At 43.7% G+C, this 25,459-nt stretch overlaps 1 protein-coding gene across 1 annotated transcript in view; it reads right to left on the bottom strand.

Annotated features, from left to right (window-relative positions):
- The window catches only part of AVEN (apoptosis and caspase activation inhibitor), a 207,805-nt gene that overhangs the window by 4,459 nt on the left and 177,887 nt on the right, over positions 1 to 25,459 (bottom strand). The window contains exons 3-5 of the mRNA XM_054971874.1: positions 10,687 to 10,757; positions 6,350 to 6,445; positions 3,959 to 4,319 (exon numbers count right to left, since the gene is read on the bottom strand). Of these exons, the coding sequence (XP_054827849.1) occupies positions 3,959 to 4,319; positions 6,350 to 6,445; positions 10,687 to 10,757 (528 nt within the window). The remainder of the gene's footprint in view (positions 1 to 3,958; positions 4,320 to 6,349; positions 6,446 to 10,686; positions 10,758 to 25,459) is intronic.

A 25,459-nucleotide genomic window follows, 5' to 3' on the forward strand; every position in this document is an offset into this window, starting at 1 on the left:
ATGAGATGCTTCTGTAGCCATTCACTTCTGAAACATGAAGCCAGCAGACAGATTATAGAATAGGTAGCCTTGATTCTTTGCTTTAGTAAGAAAAGTGGGGGCAAGGGAGGACTTCATGTGTATAATCTGTCTATCTGAAAGGGTTTCAGAATCCTGGGGAAACTTCCAAAAATATAAAAGAGTAGAGGTCTCCAAGCAGACATTGGATGTGTGCAGGGGCAATCTTGGTCTAAACAGAAGAGTGCAGCTTTGACATGTATTTCTATAAATCAGATCAATCTGAGAAAAGCAAACCTCACTGAGAAATGCTAACATGATAAGTCTCTTTTATGGCTAAAGGAAACACAGATTAATTACTGGTAGGCCCTGTTTAATAATCTGATGGCCAGATGCCATCCTATACACATTTCCTTTGTCTTGAAAATGGCTGAAACTCATTTACCGGCCTACTCTGACACACAGAGAGGAGGCAGTCTTGACATCAATATGGAATTGACAGAAACAAAAATCAAGATGAATGATTATCGGTAACAGCTTCTGATCCCTTCATATAAGGCCATGGAGACAGTCTACATGGCTCTATAAGACCTCAAGGATGCATGTTTGCAAATTCCAATGAGTTCAATACTCAACTCTTTACCTTTCCCAGACTCATAGAATCATAGGGTTGGAAGGTACCCTAGGGTCATCTAGTCCAACCCTAGTACAGAATGTTCATCAGGAAAATGGTTCTGCCTTATTTTAAGGATGGGGGTTCCATGTTAAGATCTCCCAAATGTTTTTACTTTGTAAATACTGGAGAGAGACTGTGGCACAGACAAAGGATGTTTAAGATTCCCACATATTTTCCTGACTGCAAACAACCTTGCAGAATTCCTATTAGGCTTCCTGGGACAAAAGTATGAGCCATATGTGTATTACCTGTAGGCTTGCCCAACACAGCAAATAGCAGTTTTGTGGGTGCAGATGGAAAAGGATAACCCTGCCTCCTTACGGAAGTCCTACCCTATACTGGATCTCTGTGCAACTCTTGTTCACAGAACACCAAACCAATGTCTGCCGTGGGAACACAACGCTACTTTAAAGCTTGGTTTTTAACTTTTCAAAACACTGTGGGGGCCTGATCCAGCTCTTGAAAATGGAACAAGAGGGAACCCCCTCACCTCCTTTTCCATAATCCCAAGCAGAATTGGGCCTTGGACCCTGTGGTATTTGAAAAGTTCAAAGGCACTGTCTAAAATTGCTCCATGTCCCTGTGGCTGACTTGGAATGCATATTGTATAGTTTGGGCCATGGTACTGGGGTTCGAAGTGTTGAACATGGAATTCCCAGCATTCTATCTAGCTTGACTCACAGATAATTGGGTACACACATAAACACAACCGTACCTAAAAGACTCTCTCATCAGGGTGCACACTCTGGAAAAGCTCAAACTGATGAGACTCTGACTAGACAAGTGTGCTTGGATATATCTGAGCTAAATACATATCTGGAAAACACCTTTTTCGTGATCAAAGAAGGCTGCAATCTTATTTCATAGGGTTAGCTAGTATTCCCCCATTATGGCGGCATAGTTGGCAATTTTAATGTTCAAAGCCACCGACAAATCAATCTTGCGTCCCAAAACGTCCAGCTTTTTGCCCTCCTTGTCAGAAGGGGTGGCAAATGGGCCCTGGAGTTGCCTGGACTGCAACTCCTCAGTCACCAGGGAAGATGGTGGTGGGTGTGTGGCCAGATAGGTACAAGAATCATCTTTGGTCTTGTACAGACCTTCCGCCTTTTCCATCGTGGCAGTAAGGGAAGAGCCGTGATCATCTCCATGAACCCTTCAATGACAGGGCATCGTGGCATGTTCACAGTCGAGCCGGAGTAAATGTGGAGGATCTTGTCCTTCGACTTTGGCTTGGCAGAGGAAATGTTAACCTCCAGCACCTTGACCATCCAGATCAGCTGCTCAGTGTACAAGCAGAAGTCATCCATTGGGGACACCGGACCCGATTCTCCCAGCATTTCATCTGGTGTCTCAGACGGTAGGGACGAACTATGATGCTCCCTATACGGTTCTGGTTCTGGTTCTGAACCCGATAACTGGTAGGCCATGCGAGAGCTGGAGAAAGAGTGGTGTCTCCTAGATGGCAAAGGCAATGGCTCCCTGAAGAATACTCCAGTGCGGTAAGAGTATCCTAGGTCAACCTTAACGTAAGGATTGGAGAGGTACCACTCCTCCTTCTCAACATATTGTCCCCTTGCAGGTGAGTGTTTGGAGGGGTGCTTCCTCTGGGGCAACTCCCCCTCCTCTTCAGAGGAAAGAACAGACCATGATCTGGACCGAGGCGATGGGGACCCTGATCGAAGGGAGGGCATGTGAGGCCGATCCAATACCACTACGTCTTCCTCTAGTGAAGTGTCCTCCAAGGTCCTGCCAGAGTGACCCTTAGAGGAGTGTTTGAATTTCTTTGTGCGTTTCCTAGGGGGTTCCTCCCCTGAGGATATTACACCTTTCAGTTCTGATCGGGTCTTCTGCGGAACCGAGGAAGCTATCGACTCTCTCGACTTCTAGCAGCAGGTCCCTGTCAGATCCAGAGCTGGCAATTGCAGATCCAGTGTGTGATGGTCTCAGCTCGGGCCCGCTAGAATTTCTTCAGGTGAAGCAGAAGGCACTTGGCTCTGAGGCATTTTTGACCCCAACGAGGTGGCTCTCAGAACTGAGGATGGTCTCGGAGTTGAGGACAGTCCCGATTCAGATGGCATGGCGTCTCTCGTGGCTGTTGGTTCTTTCGCCACAGGTGTGGGTACCTCCATGGCCTTAGCCCATAACGCCACCTTTAGTTGGCTAGATCTCTCAGAACAGGCCTTTGGGGTGAATTTTTGGCAGTGCTTGCAACTCTGTGGCTGGTGACCTTCGCCAAGGCACATCAGGCAGAGGGAGTGACCATCAGTCTTGGTTATTTTTGCTTTGCATTTAACGCAACACTTAAAAGAGTGCTTTTTCAGACATTTTCTCTCTAACGAACGAGCCACGAATAATAATAATAAATAGAAAGTACTTATCTCCAATGACGAGCTAGAACCTCTCAGCATGGAGGTGAAAGCGGAACTGAGGGTAACAGGGGACGCCCTGCCTTTCCTAGGGCTATTTCAGTGAGAAAGTAGCTGCACAGGTGCTCTGGAAGGCAGGAGCACCCCCTGCTGGAAGTTTTAGCTGAAAACCTCCAGAATTGGCAGGCCTGCACATGAGCAGTCCCATGTGGGACTGCACAGAAGACCGAAGATGAATGTCCATCCCCTCCATTGCCTAGGGAATTAATTCTTGCTCGTTGCTTGCATAGAGAAGAATCGGAGTTCTCTGGTTGGCTGCCAGAGCTGCCTATCAAGGTTTTAAGGGCTAGGATTGGTGTGTTCCAAGGACTGCAGAAGGTCTGCGGCTGTCCCCTCCATTGCCTAGGAAACTGATAGATCGGCACCAAGACGTCTGGACTCACGGACCACGGACCAACGGACTGGTCCAAATGGACCAAAGTTCATGGAAAAACGTGGTCCCACAAACCATGTGTTTACAAATCACAAACCGGGCTGTTCCATGTCAAATTTAGTTCTGTTTTCCGGTCCGTTCCAACCTATAATGCTAAGTAAGATGACTAAGGGATCTGATGAAGGGAGCTTTGACTCTCGAAAGCTTATACCTTGGAAATTTTGTTGGTCTTTAAGGTGCTACTGGATCTGAATTTTGCCCTTCTACTGCAGACCAACATGGCTACCCACTTGAAACTAAGTAAGACGATTTCACAGGGATAAAGATATCAGAATTTGCTGAAGTGTCGGTGGACAATGCAGATTAATATCATGAAATTCAAAAGATAAGTATGAATGAAGAGAGTTGGATGAGTTGTGCTTAACTGTAAACTAAAGTACCACTGCAAAATTTAAACAAGAATTCAAATTAAAGGAGGGAGCTCACCAGTTTCTCCATGAGGCATTTTCAGATCTTCCTCAGATGTTTCAGTGAGAGAGACTGTTTCCAATATGGAGCTGGTTTCATAATTAACAGGAGCATCCAGCTTCAGGAGTAAATCAAGGTCTTCATCTAACTGATCGGTTTCTTGTTGTGAAACTAAAGGGTTTTTCTGGAGGGCCTCTGAAGAAATAATTTCACATCCATCTCTATTAGGTAGGATCAAGTGGGCAGCTGCATCTGTAGAAGAGATACTGCTTGGTACAACTCTACTTTGCACCACAGGCTGCTGTAACTGAGCACCACTCCTCTTGGAGATATCATTACTTTTTGATTTAATTGAGGGGAGTATGACAGGCGTTGCATCCTAGGAATGTGAGAAAAGCAAGTTAATCAATGGAAACTGCTCTTGAAATGTCTGTTTAAACATAAAAAGCAACAATTTCTCAAAAACTGAATACATCATTTGTGCATTACTAGAAGTGTATAGTGCTTAAAAGATAAAAGCCATAAAGAAAAACCAGTAAGAAAGTCATCCAGTGTACCCATTCAGTTAGAACTGACTTGAAATATTTCCAATTAATGATTATTTAAACATTGTAAGAAGTTCCCATTTCATTTTCTTATCTCATCTTCTTTTGTGATACATTTATTTACACTACATTATATTTCTTTTTATGTTCATTGGGCGAAGGGCTTGGATAGGCTGCATTATGGTCATGAGGTTTTTCTCCTCCTAAGAAAAAGATCAAAAACTTGAATAAACTTGAAGCAAGGAAAGATGAATCAGCAAAGTTATAGCTTGGCAGGCTTTTCTCCAGTGAAGGGCTTAATTGGTCAGATATTGATGATATTCTTCTTCCCAGGTTGGTCCACAATTTAATTCTATTCCATAACAATAATATGAAAAGTTTTCAATTTACTAAATAACAAGGCTGGTATCAGGGGCTGGCATGGTTAGCAGGAATATATGAGGGCACCAGAAGAAACAGAACACGAGAGTTATGGCATGTGGACTGCTCCAGGTACCACTTCTGAGAAAAAGGAGATTGCCCAGAGGCCACTGTGATGTCAGAGGGGCCTCTGGGGCAATTTCTCAGTAGGAGGTGTACAACTTTTCTCATACTCCCTTTAGCTCCATTAGTTGCACTATGTGGTTTCAACATGTTGTAGGAGCCTTACAGACTATCTCCCATTTTCCAAAAGAAAAGGGAGAAGGTAGCTCTTTGCTCTTTTTAGCATTATTAGTGCTGGCAAGGCTAAAAGAAACACCAGAGGGTTGTGATGTGTTGTTCCCTGGTGCCTATTATCATTGCAGGGAGATAGGATGGGGTGCCCTTGGACAGCCCATAAATATTTGCAGCCATCCCTGCTGAACAACGGAGACCTTATGTTCACTGATTACCAAGACTCTATCACTATACAACAACCCAGGCCAGGCAGGTCAGCACACTGCTCAATTAAAAGGAAAAAAGGAGGTAAATCTATGCACTATTGTCTGGATTTCATTGACCTACTACCTTTAATCATGCACTGCATGAATCTTTTACTTTGTTACAGAACTGAATGTCCCAGAAGGTGTTTAAGAAATCCAACCAATGCCTTTGCTCAATTAGCAGTAGGAAAAGAATGATAGCCAGTCTTGGCATGTTGCCTGTAAAAAAGCATTTCACTTGTGAAACAAACACACATTTCTCTACTACACTAATAGAAAAGAGTATGAGCTACTGGAAGAAAAAAGTGAGCAATGTCAGTATCTCAATCACTTTAGGAGTTCCCACACAACAGCAAAATGGCTCTTAGTTGTTATCCAGTCTTCTCTTTCTAGTTTGGATTGATTTTTCTAGCTTTTGATGAACTATAATCTTAGGTGACAGCTATGCTTATCTCCTAGATCTCTTCCCTCTACCTGAATATTCTGTTTCTTCAGCATTTGCAAAAACATTTTGTTGTCATGTTGCTGCCTAATATTCTAAATTGACTGGCAGCTGACCAGAGCCCACTGTATAGTATTGATACAAGGAATCCTATACAGGTCAGCAAAAGCTAAAGCAGAGAATTGGACCCAACACGCATTTCATTTTGACACACTTCTTTGCTTTCAATGCTGTGCTCCTAAGAAACAGGAAAGGGTGGGGGAAGAAACAACCGAATTAGAACAAGCAACTCTTTGGGGATGCTAGCTTTGACCGAGATGCACCTGGCTTGCAAAAACACTTTGTTTAAAAGACGCAGCAAAGCGTAAGAAGTGCTGATGCCAAGTCCTCCATTTCACTAGCCTCCTCCCTTTTAGACCCAATGCAGCATGTGTATACTGCAACACACACCAATTATATTACAAGAACATGTGGCTACTTCTGCACATTTCACAGTATTTATGAGCAGCAAGGGCATTACCTGCACCAGATCAGCAGCCACGTTTAGTTTGAGATGCAGAGGAAGCTTTTCAAATGCTTGGACCAAGGACTCGCAGTCAGCATAGAACCCAGGTAACTGAAATAAAATAAACACACAGAAAATTAGATTAAATCTGAATGAAATTTTATCTCAAAAACAACTTGCTTACCCCCAAGTAACCCCTGTTCACTACCACAGAGGCAGTAGAGCCATGTATGATCTCTCTCAGTAAAATGAATCTGGTAGCCAGATTGGAGGATAAGCAAAGCTCTGAAATGCAACGCCACACGGGAAGTGAGGTCAGGTGAGGCCACTATTCTGCAGCTTTCTTTGCAAAAGGTACAAGAATTAGAAATCTTGGAATTATCAGAAAGAATTCAAGAATTAGACAGCTGCCACAAAATTGGCAGTTGCATGAATGCTTCACTCCCAACCACAAGTTCCGAGGAAATGTATATTTCCTCTAATAAACTAACTACAGCAGGGATGTCATAGAGCTTAAAGTCTGTGAAGCTTAATACCTAGTCTTTGCCATCTGTACTAACTTGAAGTTTTCAATACCCTTAAGTAGAAATGTAATGTAAGGCTACTTATCTCATTGAAATTATATTTTAATATGAGAAATCAGCTTTTCAAATGAATAAATTAGACGGTCTACTTCTCATCAAATGACATGTCAAAAGTCTGTGACAAAAGGTATTTGATTGATACGCAGGTGTGTGATAACCACAAAATATTAATCATTTGACTTAGAATGTGGCTGAAGATCATCCATGACTTGATAAATTAATTTTCAAAATGTCTGAGACATGCACAGACTGAAACAGATTTTATGAAAACATAGGAAATTCCCCAGATGTGTGCTGCACCTAAAATCCCCAAGAGTAAATTGCAAGGTCTTGTTGAAATTAAGACAGGAAGTAAATATCAGATAGGGTTGCAGTAAAATAAGCATTCTTGTAATTTATTATAATAGTTATACCCTACTTCTCCCAACATACAATAAAAGTTCCTTAGCCCTGCCCCTCAAGAAAATGATTGACGCTAAAATCCCATTATAAGTCCTCACAAATAAAGTGGCCTGATAGTGCCTGTTCTGCTGGAGGCAGATGTTCTTCTGAGGATTCGGGAGATCAAGGAAATTCATCTGAGGCAAGGAAGATGGGCCAAGGCCACTGTGGGGCAAAACAGGCAGTGAAGGGTCAGAACAGAGTTGGATACCTGCATGGTCTACTATGTCAGCATGAGGTCTGGTGGCCCAGCTATTGAACTGGGGGCCCTGCCCCCCATGGATTGGGAGTCTGAGCTAGTACGGGATGATGGTCCAACCTCAGTGGCAGTAAGGCACCGTCTGATGGAGCTGGGGTGGAAAATGGGGAGCAAAAGGGCATATGGGGGATTTGTTGGGTCCTCCTGATGGCACTCCAGGAGACATGGGACTACTGGCAGACTACCCAGGTAAAAGTGCAAAAGTTGCAGGATAAAATTGCAGAGTTAGTTGCAATAAGCACTCTTGCTGGAGGCACTAGAGGGATCCCAAGCCTGAGGAGAGGAAGCTGAAGATAAGGCAGTGACTCTAGCTGTATGGTTTTCTCACCTGTAGCACAGAAAACAACTAAAATTTGACTTCTGTGAAGATCCCTTGAAAGTTCAGACTTTAGTAAAATCCTCTAAGTGGGACCAAGAGACATGGGATGGAGACATCTGGGAGTCTTCAGAGGAGGAAGAACGGATTGAAGGGGGAAGATGAGAGTGAGATTACCTGGCAGGCATGTTCCTTAGTGACAAATAAGTTGAAACAGGTGCCAAATGCGCCACCTCAGCATACCCAGATGGAGTTGTGATATTGCTAAGGGACATCAGCAATATCCCTAAGAACCACTGGGAGAGTAGCTTACCCGGCTGCGGGATGAAGGGGCCCATGGTTTGTGGGTAAGTGAAGGGGAATTGCAGAAATTGGGAACCCTGGCAAATGATCCCATGATAAATCAAGCCCTGAGATGGGCACAGCCTGAGGTGCATACATTGTTTGAGTGGTTGACTGTGGAAGTGTGTTGGACTATCCAGAACCCATGGACTAATTTGATACCAAATTGGGAGGAGTAGCAAACATCCAAGAAGATAGAATTAAAATTCAGCAAGACCTGAATACTCTGGAGAAGTGGGCAGCTGTGAATAGGATGCAATTCAACAAAGACAAGTGCACAGTATTACATCTGGGCCACAAAAATGGGAAGCACAAATACTGGATGGGGGATACACTTCTGGGCAGTAGTATATGTGAAAGGGATCTTGGGGTAAGAGTGGACTGTAAACTAAATATGAGCAGTCAGTGTGATGCGGTGGCAAAAAAGGCTAATTCAATCTTGGGTTGTATCAAAGGAGCCATAGCGTCGAAATCGCAGGAAGTCATAGCCCCTCTCTGTACTACCTTGGTCAGGCCGCACCTGGAGTATTGTGTGCAGTTCTGGAGGCCCCACTCCAAAAAGGATGTGGAAAAAATTGAAAAGGTGCAGAGGAGAGCGGCAAGGATGATCAGGGGTCAGAAGATTGAGCCCTACGAGGAAAGGCTGAGGGCCTTGGGAATGTTTAGTTTGGAGAAGAGGAGACTGAGGGGGGACATGATTGCTCTCTTTAAATATTTGAAAGGCCATCATTTGGAGGAGGGCAAGGAGCTGTTCCAGTTGGCAGCAGAGGGTAAGACCCGAAGCAATGGGCTTAAATTACATGCACAAAGGTACCGGCTAGATATTAGGAAAAACTTTTTCACGGTCAGAGTAGTTCAAAGGTGGGATCAGCTGCCTAGGGAGGTGGTGAGCTTCCCCTCATGGGCAGTTTGCAAGAAGAGGCTGGATGAATACTTGTCAGAGATGCTTTAGGCTGATCCTGCACTGGGCAGGGGGTTGGACTAGATGGTCTATATGGCCCCTTCCAACTCTATGATTCTATGACTAAGATGACGCAACTGACCACTGGAAAACAGTAAAAGAAGGAGGGTAATGGTTGCACCACATGACTAGCAGTCAGGCATTTACAACCCACAATTCTAGGGTACAGACAGTGAACCTTTCACTGTGGGCATACGTACCTGGCTGATGCACTAGAGCTACTCAGAGATATGCTGGGTGCTGTATGTTAAGGGTTTGTTGTTTAGTTTCCCCTGTGGCAAGAAAGCACTGTGTTCCTGTTTTTTCCCCTCAGTTAAAGGCCTATTATGCCACTTGTGTGGCATGATAACAACAACAACAACAACATTTGATTTATATACTGCCCTTCAGGATGACTTAATACCCACGCAGAGCGGTTTACAAATGGCCAAGGAAGGACCAAGGAATGGCCAAGGAAGGACTATTAAACACTTCTGTCTGTCATAAGCACAAATCTCTCTTTTGCTAGCTCCTGTTAGACCATAACTGAAAATGCATTTAGAATTCTATCATCAGTTCATGAGGTCCATCTGTCCAATGACTTAGCAAGGATAGGGGCATCTACAAAATATGTGATTCTTGAAGATTCATGGCATGGAATGTTGCTGAATATTGCTATACCTAGAAATTCCTCTTGTTACCTTCATAGGGAAGGAAAGACCTAGTAATTTGCCATCTATGCTAGTTTATTACTACTAGTTTACTACAACGTGCTCTACATCGGTTGTCATTTCCTGACTGCCTGGAAATTTCACTTGCAGCAAGAGACTGCAGAAACTAATCTCCTGACAAGAAGGTCTTGGTATAATACCAGTGCTCCAATATCTTTGGTAGTATTCCATTACATCACAGCATCAGTTTAGGGAAATTATAAATCCTAAACTTGTATTCCACTATCACAATTAGTATCAAGGTGTCTTCACAACTCACTAATATACTGTTTTAATTGCAACATTAAAGATGAATCTGTCTAAAACTTTTAAAGTAACATATGAACCCAATAAGAAACAGTTTTGTTCCATACCCCAGTAGATAATAGCTACTTTATTCTCCTTACTTTAACATTACTTAGCACTTTTTTAGTGCACTTAAAATACCCAATTCATTTCACATTCTTTACCTCTATATCATTCTGTTACAATATGTAACTTGCATAATCTTCATATTGCTAACTGGGTAGAAGGGGAGAAGAACGAGGCTAAGAGAGAAATGACTTGCCTAAGGCATTCACTGAGGTCATGCTGAGGTAAGATTTGAATGACTTCCTAACTCACACCATACAATTTTAGCCACTATATTAAGCCAGGATTAGGCTGTGTGTTTAAATTATTACCCAAACTGAGCCCTGGAAGCTGAACCATCTAGAAAGTGAAATAAATATACACTTTATCTCTAATAATTAATCATTACCTGTTTAGGGCAAAGGTTTTCTGTGATCCACTCTTTTTCTTCTGCAAATCTGAACTGCGTAAAGGAATCGCCTATAAAACAAAGTAAAAACATACACATGTAGCACACGTTTGTTAAAAGTGTGGTGATTAAAAGCAAAAAAGACCCACATACTTATACTGGAATACTTTTAACATCGTAAAACGTTTAAGCTGAGTGCTTCTCCTGGCAGCTACTGTTATTTTATTCACTCAGTCTATGCCCCAGTTTAGTATTGGTTTATTAACACTGGCCAATTTAACACCCAGTAAGCAGCACAGAACTATTGTTCACAAATAACAAGATATTCTAGATATTCAAGTAATATTCTGGACTCTAGAGAGCTTCCCAATAGCACGTTGATGTAGCAATATAAATTTATCACACAAACCTTCGCACAAATCGTAGAAGTCAAATATGATCAATTAAATCAACTATTGCAGTTCCAAACTCTAAAAATAACTGGTTGCTATTAGCCTTCTAAAGATGCAACACAAGGGTTTTTCTCGTTAACACTCACACTGGGGAAATCAGTTGAATACATATTCTCTGCATCTTAGAGTTGTCAACTCTGGGCAGGCAAATTTCTAGAGATCAGGAGGTACAGTCTGGGGTTTGGGGAGAGGAGGGACGTCAGAGTGTTATAATGCCACACAGCTCACCTCCAAAGCAATCATTTTCTACAGGGAAACTGATCTCTGTAGTCTGAAGATAGGTTGTAATTCTGGAGGGTTTCCAGACTCCACCTGGAGGTTGTCAACCTACTTTATATACAAATACTATATTTCATGAAGGTTGCTTCAGAAGTGTTCACTGAACACAAAAAAGGTCTGATATCTCTTCCAATGAACTACTGACAGTTTGGTCCTTGAAGCAGTCAGGAACAGATTGAAACAAACTATAAATGAAACCAGACTTTATGATAAATTGTATCTTTTAAAATACATAAAGATTGCAATCTCCAAACTGCTCAATCTACAGTGCTACCAGTGAAATCAGCGGGAGTTTCCTCAACTGAATTGCTTGAGGAAGGCACTTAAAGTCACAGAATAAGTTTCTCAAATACAGAAGCAATAACTACAATTCACAAAATCACACTGAATGCAAATTAGGTTAATAAGAATGTTGGTCTAACCAATTATCTTTTTAAAAAGTCTCTTAGCCTGAAAATAATTTCCTTTTACACCATGAATACTAATAAACCATCGGACAATGCCTGTGAATTCTTTCATATTTTAAAAACTGGCAGATCATAATTCAAATCAAAAGAAAATAGAACTGAAAACAACAAGGCTTAAATGGGCTTGAATTAAATGTTTGTAAACAGAACATTTTCTTTTATTTTCTCCGAGTCAAATGTAATCACTATTCAAAATGTAAGGATAATATTAAAAGAGAAAAGAGTAAATATGTTCCATTTCAGATATGACTGATAATAATTAAAACAATAAACATTTGTATTCAACTAGGGTCGCCCGTCCCCTGCTGGGGGCGAGAAACACTCTGCCCCCACTTACCTGGCTGGCAGGGGAAAAGGTGAGGGAATGTGCCTCTCGAGATAGTAGGCCAATTTGGGTCTGAAACGGGCTGAGTTCGGCCCATCTGGGGCCTAAATTGGCCCACTGTGAAGCACAGGAGCTCTCTGGGGCTGTCCTGGCAGCACTCCGCAGTGGGCCAAATTGGGCAGGATTCCTGGAGTCAGGCAGGTACATGGCCTTGGGGAAAAGCTTCTCAGTCTTGCATCCCATGCATCTGTTGAATTATATCTCCAGGTGTCTCCCCTCAGAGCTGACACAGCCAAGGGAGTGGAGGGGCCTATTCAGGCAGATGGCCAAAGCATTTAGGGGAAAAGAACTCTCAGCCCCCAAATTGAGAGATTTGTTATGCTACACCTCCAGGTGTCTCCCCTCAGAGCTGACACAGGCATGGAGGGGAGGGGCCTTTATCCAGACAGGCATGCAGACAAAACCTTTGGGATAGAGTCTTAGAACCAAGGGCTCCGTTGAGCCAATTTCCAGGCTTCTCTCTTCAGAACCGAGGGGGCAGGTGCCTTTAATCAGGCTGGCACACTGCTACAGCCTTGAAGGAAGCACTGTTTTGAGAAGGCTCTGATGGGCCACAACTCTGGATTTACCTTTAATCAGGCTAGCACAAAGCCACAACTTTGAGAAGGAGCTGTTGTGAGGAGGCTCTAATGGGCAACACCTCTAGACTTAGCTCTCAGTATTCAAGGTTCCAGGAAGGGGGAGGTACCTTTAATCAGGCTGGCATGAAGCCACATCCTTGGAAAAGAGCTGTTTTAAGTAGGCTCTGATGGGCCACACATCTGGACTTAGCCTTTGATAATCAAGGGTGCTGGGGGGCAATCAGGCTGGCATGAAGCCATAGCCTTGGAGAAGAAGTTGTTGTGAGGAGGCTCTGATAAACCATACCTCTGGACTTAGCTCTCAGTACTCAAGGGTGCCAGGGAGGGGGCAGGTACCTTTAATCAGGCTGGCATGAAGTCACAGCCTTGGAGAAAAGCCATTGTGGGGAGACTCTGACAGGCCACACCTCTGGACAGCCCTTGGTAATCAAGAGTTCCAGGGAGGGAACAGGTGCCTTTAATCAGGCTCGTGTTTTCCAGCATCTTGAACAAGTCTCTCTTGATCCATAATGACAAAGGGAAAGACAGAAACTTTCCTTCTTTAGTTGTATTCACTACAATGTCTACTGAGGGGTAAAAACTTTTTAAAGAAATAATTCCCCTGAGCCTCAAGGATGAGGTGAGGGAAAAGCAGAGAGTAGCAATGGAGATCTTCTCACAGAGGTGGCAAAAAGAGAACAGTAGGAATAGCACCTCTCCTCCTGGTCATGTGATGCTTTTGGCAGGAACATGCCAAAGGGAAGAGGGGTGCTCTTAGTCTTCTAGAAAGCTCTGGAAATCTCGTTTGTGGCTGGCCTGCATATGCACAGGCCCAATGTGGGACTGCACAGAAGCCACAAAGATGAACCATAAGATTACCTAAATATTTAGATTAAAAACTAAATTGGAGAATTTAGCAAACAATGTCATTTATGTAAAAAAAGGTTGCTAACATTGAGAAAAGGTTTCCTGTAAACAATTTTAGTTTTATTTTAACTGTCTGAACGTTGAAATTTTACCTAACACATTACATACTAACACTTCCCCAAATAAATATCAATCCTGTGTAGCATTAGATTTTTCAAAAACCTAGCTATCAGGATATTTATTTGTTTATAAACTTGCCTTATTTATTTATAATCCTGCCTTTCTCTCAGGCAACTGGAACCATATAAATATAAAACCATATAAATCACAAAGTTTAAAACATCCAGTGGTTAAAACTGCTGATAGAAACATTATCTGCCAAAACTATTAAGATTTTTTACAAGATCCTATTAAGATTTTTTACAAGATTACAACTAGGGATGTGCAGTTCAGGTTAATGAAACCCGAATAAAACCCGAATCAACCCTGATTCGGCTTGATTTGGGTTTCCCAAATCGATTCAGGTTTCCCCGAATCGATTTGGGTAATCCGAATCAGCATTATGTGAATCGATTCGGGTCGATTTGGAGGTTCGGATAAGCTTTTCAATGGGGAAAAGCCTCCCCCAGGCTTCTCTGAAGCCTGGGGGAGGCATTTTCCCACCGAATCAAGCCAAAATTGGTGGGGACTTTCCTCTAACTCCTCTCTAACAACTCCCCAAGTTTCAGACCGATTGGACGTTGGGGGCCATGTTATGGCCCCCCAAACCAGGTCCCCCTATCCTCGCCTAAAAAAGAGCAGAGCTTTAGCTTGCTGCTGCTGACCTCCTAGCTCCTAAGTTGTGCTTGCTGCTGCTGCTCTTCATTATTTCCTATGGGGAAAAAATGAAGATGCAGCCATGCAGGCTTGTCTTGCTAGGGGTGGCATTTTGCATGCAAAATGCCCCCCAAACCCTCAGGGGCCCTTCTCCCACCTCTACTCCCACCCCCCACCAAGGCTCAGCGTGCTCCCACTTGGGGGGGCCATTTCATGGCCTCCCCAAGTAGGTGATCTTTTCTCTACTACTGACAGCTGGGGGAGGCTTGTCTTGCCAGGACTGGCATTTTGCATGCAAAATGCCCCCCAAACCTCAGGGGCCCTTCTCTCACCTCTACTCCCACTCCCCACCAAGGCTCAGCCTGCTCCCACTTTGGGGGGCATTTCATGGCCTCCCCAAGTAGGTGCTCTCAGCCTCCAAAGTCCACCCCCTACTGCCCCACACAAACCCAATCCCCCCCAGCTGTCACACACAGACCCTAATCCCCACATTAGCCCCTCACAGACCCAAATCCACCCCCTGCACCCCACACCCGCCATAACCCCAGGAACAGGCTGGCCAGCCCTCCCCCTTTGGGAACTTCTAAACTCTCTTTCCCAGGGCAATTCCGCACAGCCCAGGGGTGCCACAATGGTGGGCAAACTTCTGAGTGCCAGCTTGTCCCTGGGAAAGAGCACCTGACCTGACACACAGACAACCTACCCCCTGACACCCCCACCACCTAAAGAGAAGCCTGGCCAGCCTGCCCCATTGTTCCCAATGCTGAGCTGAACCAACCTCACATGAAAGAAGGAAGGACACACACAATGACTCAAGTTTAAAAAAACTTTATTTTCTCACTTTTAAAGTACAACAGGTCAACAAATCACATCAAATCACACTAATTGTCCCACACACAAAAAGACTACACAATTCACTACACATCAAAGAATCTGGCCAGCCTTCTCTGTAGGTGAGAACACCTCTGATAAGGGAAGTATTCAACAGTATGTACTGTTACCTCCCTAATTATTGCTGCATAACTGGGTGCATCCTTGGAACAGGCCAGCTTCCAGCCTCATACAAGGAAATGCTCTGTTGTCATTTATCTCACTTGGAATCATTTTTCAGTCTGCCAATTATCTCAGGACCTAGAGAATAGTGAGTTTTTATCATTGCAACACACACACTGTGTAACTTTTGCATATGGATTATTCTCATGGCATCTCTTCCTATAGTGAACACAATCTCTGATTCACAACAAGAAATTTGTGAACATCCAAAACACTGGCACTTAACACACAGTGAGTTAGGCATATAAGGTTAAACAGGGCCTACTAGCCCTTGATCCAGACCTGATCATCGCTGGCTGCCTCCTTTTCCCAGCATGGAGAAGGAGAAGGGCAGGTGAGTCAGCCCACCACTTCCCTACCACAAGCAGAGGAAGGTAGGTGAGTGCGCTAGCCACTTCCTTTCCCCGGTTCTGGGTAAGCCAGTTGGCTGCTTCCTTTCCCTGGTGTGGAGGAGGGTGGGAAGGCAACTAACTGTTTGTCTACTTCCCTTCCCCAGGGCAGAGGAGGGCAGGTGGATGAGCTGGCTGCTTCCCTTCCCTGGCATGAAGAAGGATGGGCAAGCCAGCTGCTTTCCTTCCCTGGCGCGGAGGATGGTGGGTGGGAATCCAGTTGCTTCCCTTCCGTGGTGTGGAGGAGGAAGGCGTGCATGGGTAGGCTGACCAAACTAGAACTTACTTTTTTGGCAAGTTCCTCCCCAACCCCCAATTCCAGGTGCAAAAGGGACAGCATGCAGGACTCAGGGGGAGGGGAAAGGGGAGGAGACGGAGGCAGCATAGGAAGGCCTACTCTGCCTCTAGCTCCAGCATGCTAGTGGCCAGCCACTCCTTCTCCCCTATAAAACTACTGTACATTTATATGTCCAGTATTTTAACTCGAGATCCCCTGACAGTCTCAGAAAAAATGGGCTGTCTGGGGGGGATAACCTGGCAACCCTATCTGTGGACAGAGGAGTTAGAAAATCAGTTCCTTTTCTAGCACATCCTTGAAGTTATACTAAGCAACATGCAATAACTTCCAAGCTAAAATAAAGGGAAGTGTGGAGGGTGTAACAACTAGAACACCTCCAGTAGCTTCCAAGTGAAACAGGGCCTTGAAATGCTTGTTTCATGAGATTTCCATAAGCAAATTACTAATGCATAGTTTCTTGACTGTTTTAGACCAGAAGACAAATCTTCAATAGACTTTTGAATGAAAAATTTTCTAAAACCCTGTCAGTAGTCGAATAAATTAGATATCATGGTTGTGAAGCTATATCTTCTTGATATCATACTTTTTTGTTGCGGTAATGAATCATGGGTTAAGGACCATTTGCAAACCCTGACCCAAGTTTAGGTATGTTATCCCATGTCTAAATTTAGAAACAATTTGCTGTCCAACCCCCCTACTAGGCGTGTGCAATTCGGGTATATGATACCCGAAAAAAACCCCAAACAACCTGTTTCGGGTTGTTTCGGGTTTTCCCGAAACGTTTCAGAAAACCTGAAACGTTTCGGGTAATCCGAAACAGTGATTTCCGAAACGTTTCGGTATTTCAGTTTGTTTTAGTAATGCATTTCAATGGGAAAAAGCCTCCGGAAGCCTGGGGGAGGCATTTTCCCACCAAATGAAGCCAAACTTGGTGGGGACCTTCCTCTAACTCCCTCTAACAACCCCCCAGGTTTCAGAAAGATTGGACATTGGGGGGCCAAGTTATGGCCCCCCAAAACAGGTCCCCCTATCCTTGCCTAAAAGGGAAAGGTTTTTGCTTGCTGCTGCTGATCTCTTACGTTGTGGATGCTGCTGCTGATCTCCATGTTTCCTATGGGAGAAAAATGAAGAGGCAGGCTTGTCTTTCTAGGGGGGGCATTTTGCATGCAAAATGCCCCCAACCCTCAGGGGCCCTTCTCCTACCTTTCCTCCCATCTCCCACCAAAGCTCAGCCTGCTCCCACTTGGGGGGGGGCATTTCATGGCCTCCCAAAGTAGGTGCTCTCCCCCCCCCTTTCTGCACTATTTCCAGCTGGGAAATAACAGAGGCTTGTCTTGCTAGGGGTGGCATTTTGCATGCAAAATGCCCCCAACCCTCAGGGGCCCTTCTCTTACCTTTCCTCCCACCCCCACCAAGGCTCAGCCTGCTCCCACTTGGGGGGGCATGTCATAGCCTCCCAAAGTAGGTGCTCTCAGCCCCCAAAGTCCACCCCCTACAGCCCCACACATACCCAATTCTCCCCCAGCTGCCACACACAGATCCAAATCCCCACAGTAGCTCCTCACAGGCCCAAATCCAGCCCCAGCAGCCCCACACAATCCCAGGAACAGGCTGGCCAGCCTTCTCCCTTTGTTTCCTATTCTGTGAACTATAACACTCTGTTTTCCAGAGCAAATGTGCACAGCCCAGGGATACCACAATGGTGGACACACTTCTGAGTGCCTGCTGGTCCCTGTGAAAGAGCACCTGAACCACAGACACCCTCCCTCAAATTCCCCCACCACCTACAGAGATGGCTGGCCAGCCAGCCCCATTGTTCTCTATGATGGGAACCAAGTGGACAACAAAGAATAAAACACGAACAACACAAAGTTTTTTAAAAAAAACATTTCTCACTTTCAAAGTACAAGTAGGCAAAGCATTATGACACATTACACCAGCAGTCCCCCACACAGAAAAATAACACGACTCACTTAAGATCAGAGAATCACAAAAACACAATTCCTGTCAAAAACACTTTATTTCTTGAACAGCTTTACGTTACACAGCAGGGGGGCTCACCAAAGGGCATTCCAGCATTCCACCTCACAAAAATAACACAACTCACTTAACATCAGAGAATCACAAAAACACAATTCCTGTCAAAAACACTTTATTTCTTGAACAGCTTTAGGTTACACAGCAGGGGGGCACACCAAAGGGCATGGCAGCAGTATCTTACACAAAAATAACACAACTCACTTCACATTAAAGAATCACCCCAAAAAATTGCTGTCAAAAGCACTTTATTTCTTTAACTGCTTTAGGTTACACAGTAGGAAGGCATAACAGGGCGTAAAATCAGTCTACTACACAAAAATAACACAACTCACTTCACATCAGAGAATCACTCAAACACAATTGCTGTCAAAAAATGTGAAGTGGGATGTATTATTTTGTGTAGTACGCTGCTTTCATGCCCTGTTGTGCCCTCCTACTGTGTAACCTAAAACAGTTAAAGAAATAAAGTGTTTTCGAAAGCAATTGTGTTTTCGGGTGATTCTTTAATGTGAAGTGAGTTGTGTTATTTTTGTGTAAGATACTTCTGGCATACCCTTTGGTGTGCCCCCCCTGCTGTGTAACCTACAGCTGTTCAAGAAATAAAGTGTTTTTGACAGGAATTGTGTTTTTGTGATTCTCTGATGTTAAGTGAGTCGTGTTATTTTTCTGTGTGGGGGACTGCTGGTGTAATGTGTCATAATGCTTTGCCTACTTGTACTTTGAAAGTGAGAAAATAATTTTTTAAAAAAATTATTTTGTGTTGTTCGTGTTTTATTCTTTGATGTGCAGTTGGTTCCCATCATAGGAAACAGTACGGCAGGCTGGCCAGGCTTCTCTGTAGGTAGTGGGGGTGTCAGGGGGTGGTTGTCTGTGTGTCAGGTCAGGTGCTCGTTCCCAGGGACAAATTGGCACTCAGAAGTTTGCCCACCATTGTGGCACCCCTGGACTGTGCGGAATTGCCCTAGGAAAGAGTTTAGAAGTTCCCAGCATAGGGAACAAAGGGGGAGGGCTGGCCTTTGCCAGCCTGTTCCTGGGGTTATGGGTGTGGGGCTGCTGGGGGTGGATTTGGGTCTGTGAGGGGCTAATGTGGGGAATCGGGATTTGAGTCTGTGTGTGGCTGCTGGGGGGGATTGGGTTTGTGTGGGGCTGTGGGGGGTGGACTTTGGGGGCTGAGAGCACCTACTTGGAGAGGCCATGAAATGCCCCCCCAAGTGGCAGCAGGCTGAGCCTTGGTGGGGAGTGGGAGTAGAGGTGGGAGAAGGGCCCCTGAGGGTTGGGGGGCATTTTGCATGCAAAATGCCACCCCTGGCAAGACAAGCCCCCCCAGGTGGAATTGGTGGAGAAAAGAGCGCCTACTTGGGGAGGCCATGAAATGCCCCCCCAAGTGGGAGCAGGCTGAGCCTTGGTGGAGGGTGGAAGGAAAGGTGGGAGAAGGGCCCCTGAGGGTTGGGGGGCATTTTGCATGCAAAATGCCACCCCTGGCAAGACAAGCCTGCCTCTTCATTTTTTCCCCATAGGAAATAACGAAGAAGAATAGCAGCAGCAAGCTAAAAATATGTTCACGTTTCCCTTTTTTAGGCGAGGATAGGGGGACCTGGTTTGGGGGGCCATAACATGGCCCCCCAAAGTCCAATCGATCTGAAACTTGGGGGGGTGTTAGAGAGGAGTTAGAGGAAGGTCCCCACCAATTTTGGCTTGATTCGGTGGGAAAATGCCTCCCCCAGGCGTCCGGGAAGACAGAGGTATTTTCCCATCGAAAAGAAACCCGAAACAACCCGAAACGATACCCGAACCACTAAACCCGAAACGGCTTGCCATTTCAGATTTAGCTGTTGCCGAAACAGATTCTTGTTTTGGGTATACCCGAAACAAGAATCCCGAAACAGTGTGCCTTTGCACACCCCTACTCCCTACCAAAGCCTAAGAAGAAACATTAATGCAACAGATGAGAATAAAATAAACTGTGGCCCTCGAGGACCACAGTTCTCTTTGTCAGATGCATCTGGCGGGGAGGACTGTGGTTATCGAAGGCTTGTGCTGCAGTGGAATTGGATAGTCTAGGTGGTGCTGCTGAAATCTTTTTGATTTTGCTACTACAGACTAACACGGCAAACTCCTTTGAACCTTTACACAAGCAAACTGATCCCCACACCAAAAGGAGCTGACTGCATCTCCATATCAAAGGAGTTGTTTACATCCCCCCTCCCCTCCCCTCCTCTATATTTGACCAGTTTCCTTCTGCCCTCTATGCATCTGACAAAGAGAATGTGATTCTCGAAAGCTTATGCTACAATAAAATTGGTTAGTCTTAAAGGTGCTACTGGACTCTTTTTTATATTGTTATATGAGTTTTTACAAATTATTACTGAAATGAACACATAATACTCTTTGAAGAGACAGTATGGAACCCACCTATTCTCCACAAGTGAATGTTTAGATACTGATTGTGAGAGTAAATACACCATCATCCTTGCATATATCTCACATGCTTCTTTGTCAATTACTAGCACGCTTCAGCCAACCAGCCTCTCTCTTACTAGCACCTTTTAGAACAAGACCTAAAAATATACATTTCACTTGTATGCTAGAGTGCAACATAAGCCATATAATTTTCAGTTACTTTCCTCTGATCTCTTCACAGTGTATGTTCGATGTGTATGGGGGTGAGGAGTAGACACAATGAACAAGCAGGCCTTTGGAATTCTGCAATACAATTTAAACATGACTGTAACCCATGGCATCAAAATACAACACAGAGTGTAAACAGCATGATCGAACACCAGCTAAGGAAGATGAGCAGTAAAAAACATGACTGAACTAACCCATGAGGGAACTAATAAGGCTGAGTTCATAATAAACAAAGCTTTATTTGTGCATGTGACTTCACATGTAGTAACAGTAGGTGTGGTCTGTCAACCGGGTCTCTCAGCTAATTCAGTCCTGTCTAAAGTCCTTTTATATTGATGGTATCAGCAGTGCTCTAAGTCCTATATATAAATCCTTTGTGAATAATTAATAGGGGTGCAGGCCTAAAATATCTGAGTAGTTTGATGCTGTGGATCTGATGTTTCATATCCATGCTCCATTGCTCTGCATTTGCAAGGCACGCCACTACACCAAACATCCTGTGCTGCACTGTGCTGGAAACCTGAGACATACAGCAGCATTACACCTGAGGAGTTGATAAATAATATAAAGCATTAGCTGTGAAATCCTAAGCAGAGTTACTCCAGTCTAAGCCCACTGAAATCAATGGGCTTAGAGTGGTTTGACACTGTTTAGGATTTCATTGTTAGACTAGTAAAATACAAATCTTCTCCACTGTCCAGTGAAATACTGATAATCACACAAAATGTATTGTCGAAGGCTTTCACGGCCGGAGAACGATGGTTGTTGGGGGTTTTCCGGGCTGTATTGCCGTGGTCTTGGCATTGTAGTTCCTGACGTTTCGCCAGCAGCTGTGGCTGGCATCTTCAGAGGTGTAGCACCAAAAGACAGAGATCTCTCAGTGTCACAGTGTGGAAAAGATGTAGGTCATTTGTATCTACTCAGGAGGGGTGGGGTTGAGCTGAGTCATTCTGTAAGAGTTTCCCAGGGTGTGGAATGCTAATGGCGGGAGGCTTCACTGTAACCTGAGGAGGTTCTTTTGCATATGGATTGGTGCTTGATGTGCTAATCTTCTCTGCAGGGCTATTGTCGGGTGTGGAGTGTTTTGTTGGCCTGGTGTTTTTCAGAACTGGAGCCCATGCTCCAGAATGAACAGAGCATGGGCTCCAGTTCTGAAAAACACCAGGCCAACAAAACACTCCACACCCGACAATAGCCCTGCAGAGAAGATTAGCACATCAAGCACCAATCCATATGCAAAAGAACCTCCTCAGGTTACAGTGAAGCCTCCCGCCATTAGCATTCCACACCCTGGGAAACTCTTACAGAATGACTCAGCTCAACCCCACCCCTCCTGAGTAGATACAAATGACCTACATCTTTTCCACACTGTGACACTGAGAGATCTCTGTCTTTTGGTGCTACACCTCTGAAGATGCCAGCCACAGCTGCTGGCGAAACGTCAGGAACTACAATGCCAAGACCACGGCAATACAGCCCGGAAAACCCCCAACAACCAATCACACAAAAGTTTATAAGTTTATGATCAAGAAATGTTTATATGTGTAAACATATAGAATTATCACCATTAAATTTTACCAGCTACTTTCTTGCGGGGGGGGGGGGGTTATGTAACAGTCTTTGTTTATTTTTAAAAATACTACCTTTCCTTGTGGCTCAAGGCAACTAATTTATCACTATTAACACATTACAATTTAAAAACAATAGATTAACTAATTCAGGTCCCCACCAAAAGTCTGCAGTTTAGACCCCATTAAAAGGTCTGGTGACTAAAATGATCTTGCAGTACTTCCTAAAAAATTCTAATGACAAAGCTCTCTTCACCTCCTCAGGGAACCTGTTCCACAGAATGGAAACTGCAATGGAAAAATGTCAGGCTCTGGTTGATGCCAGGCAGGCCACTTTAAATGGGAGTATGTGGCAACCTGAAAACCTTAGTTGGCACATGGGAACATATGAGAGGAGACAGTCCTTGAAATATGTGGGTACCAGATTGTGAATTTTAGAGGCCATAATCAGCACACTGAAGTGTTCTCAGAAACCAGTAGCCAATGCAGCTGTTTTAAGATGGGCAAGTTATGTACCAATTGGGTAAGCCCTGACAAAAACCAGGCTGATGCATTCTAAACCAGCTGCAGTCTTCAAGTGGTCTTCATGGGCCACCCAGTGTGGAGTGCATTACAATAATCCAACTACAAGGTTATGAACACGTGAATTAGTATGGTCAGGCTGGCTGAGTCTAAGAAAGGAGAGAGTTGGCAAACAATGTATAGATGATAAAAGGCACTCCTGGCCAACTGCCAACCTGCTTTCAAACAGCATGGCTGCATCCATGAGCACTTCCAAGCTCTTAACCTGTTCTGCAAAAGGTGATTCAACCACTTCCAATCAAGTAGCTCATAGAAGGGGGGCGTGGTGTCGGAGCCTTCGGGTATGGACGCACATTGAGAGAGCTCTGTCTCCTCCCTCCCTAGAAACCCCACAAAACAACTGATGTTGCTTATCTTTTATCTTAATATGAGAAAACAGGGCCAGGAAAAAAAGAGAAACTACCCGAAGTCATCAAAAAACCTGCAAAGCTTTTTTCAAGCCGCAACTCAAACTTTGTTGCAGGAAGACAGTGAGACTGAGCCACTCAAAATGGCCGACGGTTCTGTCACAGCAACAAATGCCGCTGATCCCTCTCTTGAGGCACAATTTGCAAAACTGGAACAAAATTAACTTAAGCAAATGACGCTTCTTATTTAGCCACAAACTATGCAACTGGCAGAAATCAAGTTGGAGCTTCAAAAAACAAATCAAACAGCTGAAAATGCACTGGAATTCAGCATTATGTCTCAAAGAGATGTGAGAGAAATACGAAGCACAATTGAAAACCAGGAAGAAAGAATCCTTAACTTAGAAGTGACAATTCGATAAAAGAATCTCAGACTTCGTTGGATTGAAGAATCGTTTATTAAAAATGAGGACATAGCTAAAACAATAACAACTTGGCTAACGAAACAACTGAGCTTAGACGAGGAACCGACCTCTTTCATAACTAAAGCCTATTGTGTCGGCTCGGGAAACCAGAAAAAAAAAAGAAATATGCCAAGAGACATCATTATTGAAATACTGGATTACACCATTAGGAAAAAAATAATTAATGAGGCAAGAATCAAAGGCTTTATACCATTTAATGATACTCCAATCCATATATATGACCTACCTAACGAAGTTCTCCTAAAGAGAAAAGAATTAAAATCGACAGCTGAAGCTTTAAGGAGAGCCAAAGTCCAATATAAATGGCTAAACTACACTAAATTAATGGTATATCACAAAGGCCAACGCCTCATCACCTCAGATCAAGATACTGCAACATCGATGTGTGTGATTATAACACTCCATTATAACTTTAATTTGATTCAGTATACTTTGATTTAAGGAAGAGAGAGAAAGGGAAGTGTTAATAATAAGGTAAATTGTTAACATATTTACAAGTGATTTCATTGTTTAGTGTAATAATAGAAATAATTAATAGAATAGGCATTTGAACGGTTAATGTTTGTTAAAATTAATAAGCAGTTTTATATATATTTAAATTTCTTAGTAATAATCATTGTTTGTTGAAATATTAGTCTTTGGTGATTGAGTTAATTGGTGTGTAACTAAAACACACCAATTTTAAAGAAAGCAAACTGAAACAGGCTTAAAAAGAAAAGGTGAGATACACAAACAAACAAGAGGATCTTTAAGTGATAATCGCCAATAATATATTACCACTAACATCAGGCTGTTGTTCACTTCTGTTTAAACTGAAAGCACTAGTGACAACTACTACTAATTACAGCTACATTTTATAATTATCTCTAATCCATTCTTTGATAGCATAACATATCATACTATATGCAATTACTTCATTAAAATCTTTTATACACGACCAATTGGTTTATTGCATAGAATTACTACCAACTAATTTATAGACAAATCTATTTGACTATTTGATTACTTTAGACCTATTAGGAAATCAGCCAATCAAATCAAATTAGATTAGTTAAACTTATTGTCTTAATTAATATTGAATATCCCAAACCCTTTCTATTAAAATGGGGTTAAACATCAAAATTACCACCTATAATGTAAGTGGTTTGGGAAACCCTATTAAAAGAAAATGTATACTTGCAAGTTTGGCTAAAACAAGATCAGACATTATATTTCTACAAGAAACACATCTCCATCCTCTAAATAGCCAAGATCTGAAATCAAGTTGGATTCAATCACAATTCCACACAAAGGGAACTTCAAAAGCGAGGGGAGTTGCTATCTTACTTTCTAAAACTTTACCATTCCGACACCAAACCACACGGGCAGCCCAATCCTAAGAAGGGCGGGGAAAGTGAATAGGAACCGAACTAAGGCTTGCGACGGCGCATCTGGCCCTTACGCCCGCATAAGTGGCCCTCCGCCCGCGCTGGGACGCGGCGCTGGCCGGCCGGCGGGCCAGCACCGGTGCAAGCCACAGGCGCCCAGGCGGCGGCGCAGGAGTGGCGTAGAGCCCTA

The sequence above is a fragment of the Eublepharis macularius genome, chromosome 2 (assembly GCF_028583425.1).
Source record: "Eublepharis macularius isolate TG4126 chromosome 2, MPM_Emac_v1.0, whole genome shotgun sequence".
In the NCBI taxonomy this organism is placed as follows: domain Eukaryota; kingdom Metazoa; phylum Chordata; class Lepidosauria; order Squamata; family Eublepharidae; genus Eublepharis; species Eublepharis macularius.